Source organism: Nothobranchius furzeri, chromosome 3 (assembly GCF_043380555.1).
Source record: "Nothobranchius furzeri strain GRZ-AD chromosome 3, NfurGRZ-RIMD1, whole genome shotgun sequence".
NCBI classification, from domain to species: domain Eukaryota; kingdom Metazoa; phylum Chordata; class Actinopteri; order Cyprinodontiformes; family Nothobranchiidae; genus Nothobranchius; species Nothobranchius furzeri.
In genome coordinates this window covers 5,875,532-5,878,031 of record NC_091743.1, presented here as the reverse complement: position 1 = coordinate 5,878,031, position 2,500 = coordinate 5,875,532, and the positions used below count along the sequence as shown (strand labels likewise).

The window sequence follows — 2,500 nt, the reverse complement described above, 5'->3', positions numbered from 1 at the left end:
CCGCTCTAACCCACACCCTCTCATGCCTCCTGCTTTGCTTGTGACCTCCAGTGCTGAAGTCCGACCAGACCAGCCTGCTGAAGTTCCCGCTGTCTCCGCTGCGTTGCTCGCTGGCTTCTCCGCTCTCCTCTCCGCTCCTGGCGGCGGCGCCGGTCCTGCAGGTCGGCGCTGCAAGCAACCACCTCCCGCTGGACCTGCACCTGCGGGGGAAGCTGGAACACGGAGCTGACGGAGGCAAGACGAAGAAGGGCCGCCGGAGCCGGACCGTGTTCACCGAGCTTCAGTTGATGGGCCTGGAGAAGCGCTTCGAGAAGCAGAAGTACCTTTCTACCCCGGACAGGTGCTTTGTTGTTATTATTATTATTAATTCATTATTATTATTATTATTATTATTAGTAGTAGTATTTATTCATCATTATTATTAGTAGTATTAGTATTATTGGGTGTGACCGACATAGTTTCCATAATTTCGTGACGTCATTAATAAGTTTTGTTTGATAAATCAGTTGATTTAAAGAGGGTGTTGGATGTTTTTACAGAATAGACCTGGCTGAGTCTTTGGGCCTCAGTCAGCTCCAGGTGAAAACGTGGTACCAGAACCGAAGGATGAAATGGAAGAAAATAGTAAGTTTGATCTTGAGCGTCAGATCTGTTTAAATCCAAATACTCGGGTCACGTGTGTGCAAGTAGAAACACGGATTGTTGGAGATTAGATTATAATATTTAGCTGCTGAGAGTCAACGTGTCAAATGTCCTGCAGGTGCTGCAGGGAGGAGGTCTGGAGTCCCCCACCAAACCCAAAGGCCGACCCAAGAAGAACTCCATCCCCAGCAGCGAGCAGCTGTCAGAGCAGGACCGAGCTGCAGACGCAGACCGGCAGTCTGAGGGCTCCGGCCAGGACTGAACCTGCGATGGACCGGACCGAACCGGACCGGACTAATAGAACCTGTGGGATGCTGGGTGTGCAGGAGGGGATGTCTGCTGGATGCAGTCCGGCGTTCCGCCTCCAGCAGCCCGCTTCTGTCGCTGCTGCGGAGCAAAAGGTCCGGCCGGTTCTAAGGATCCACTGACGAACTCTTTATGTAACGATTTTGTTTAATTATTAAATATTTTTTCATTATTGATCCGTTTCATTTCTCACAAACAACACGAGTCTGGACCGGAACCAGCACCGGGACCGCCGGTGTGTGTTACGGCTGAAGATGCAGATAAATGCCTTACCGCATCTTTCTGATCTCAGACTAAATTCTTTAACAACTAAATAAAGTCCCACAGCCGGAACATTTAATAAACCCATTAATCCCGACAACCCGCTCTGGTTCTGGACAGGACCAACGTCACAGACACTAAATCCCTACAACCCACCGCCTGCGGGACCGCGTCGGTTTGATTTTTCATAATCATCACAAGTCCGGGTTAACGGAACCGGGTCACGCCAGGTCCGATCCAGATTCAGTAAACTGCACAATCTTTGTGTTTCTGATGAAAACGTCAAAATTCAGCTGAAATAATTAAAAAAGCTGAACTTTTTATTTTATTTTGAACAACAGGAAGAACGTGTTTATTGAGGATTTCATAATTATTCATTTAAAATGATCTCCCGCTGCAGTTTATCTGTTTTGTTTTCCAGTAAGATGGAGCCGAGGTGCTTATCATCAGCAGCTTCACATTACTTCATCAAAGACAGGACCGATAAAAGAAAAGACCTCAAGAAAGATCAGGTTATAAACACAGCGTGGTGCTTTCATCATGACCAAAACACAACTGTTTATACCCTTTTGTGTCCCAGTCTGCTCATTTCCTATCATTTAAATAAACACCTATGAGATGTAGAAGTAAGTGAAACGGAAAAACTAGAATCTGGTGCAAAAGTCCATTTATGTCAATATTCCAGCTCAGACTGTGAAACCATCCAAAGGCTCAGGAACCCTTTATTCTGGATTCATCAGCTGACACTTTGAGTCTAGGATATTGAACCTTTTCACAGGATTCTGATTGTCTGTGACTGAGACGTTGGGGTTTTCATCAGCTGTAAGCCATAATCATCACATTTATAACAAATAGAGACAGAAAAATCTGGATTTGCATGGAACGAGTTTGTCTCTTAAGTTGAATCACTGACATAAATGAACTTTTGCACCAGCTATTTTTTAGAGTTTCAGTGCACGTTTACCGTTTCACTGCATCATATCTGTGGCACATGGAGCTCTGGTGCTGTTCCCTCTAAAGCTGGGACCTAGTGAGACGGTACAACACTCAGCAGCTCAAACCAAGGGGACAGGAGCGCTCTGATGTCTGCAACATTGCCTTCAAAATACATCAATGTGACAATTAAAGGTAGTTTTTTACATGTTAGGAACACACACACACACACACACACACACACACGTCTGATTAAACCTGCAGCATTCAGGCTTCGTGCGATCTCCTTCTCCTGAGCCTTCAATGGGGCAAAGCGTTGGTCAGCAATGACTTCCGACATAAATTACAATCAGGGGGA

General features: G+C 46.0%; 1 protein-coding gene across 1 annotated transcript in view; it reads left to right on the top strand.

Moving 5' to 3' along the window:
* The window catches only part of barx1 (BARX homeobox 1), a 2,425-nt gene extending 1,303 nt beyond the window's left edge, over positions 1-1,122 (top strand). Inside the window, exons 2-4 of the mRNA XM_054738165.2 lie at positions 52-340; positions 540-624; positions 761-1,122. Of these exons, the coding sequence (XP_054594140.1) occupies positions 52-340; positions 540-624; positions 761-904 (518 nt within the window). The 3' untranslated portion in view covers positions 905-1,122. The remainder of the gene's footprint in view (positions 1-51; positions 341-539; positions 625-760) is intronic.
* Positions 1,123-2,500: the final 1,378 nt, after the last annotated feature.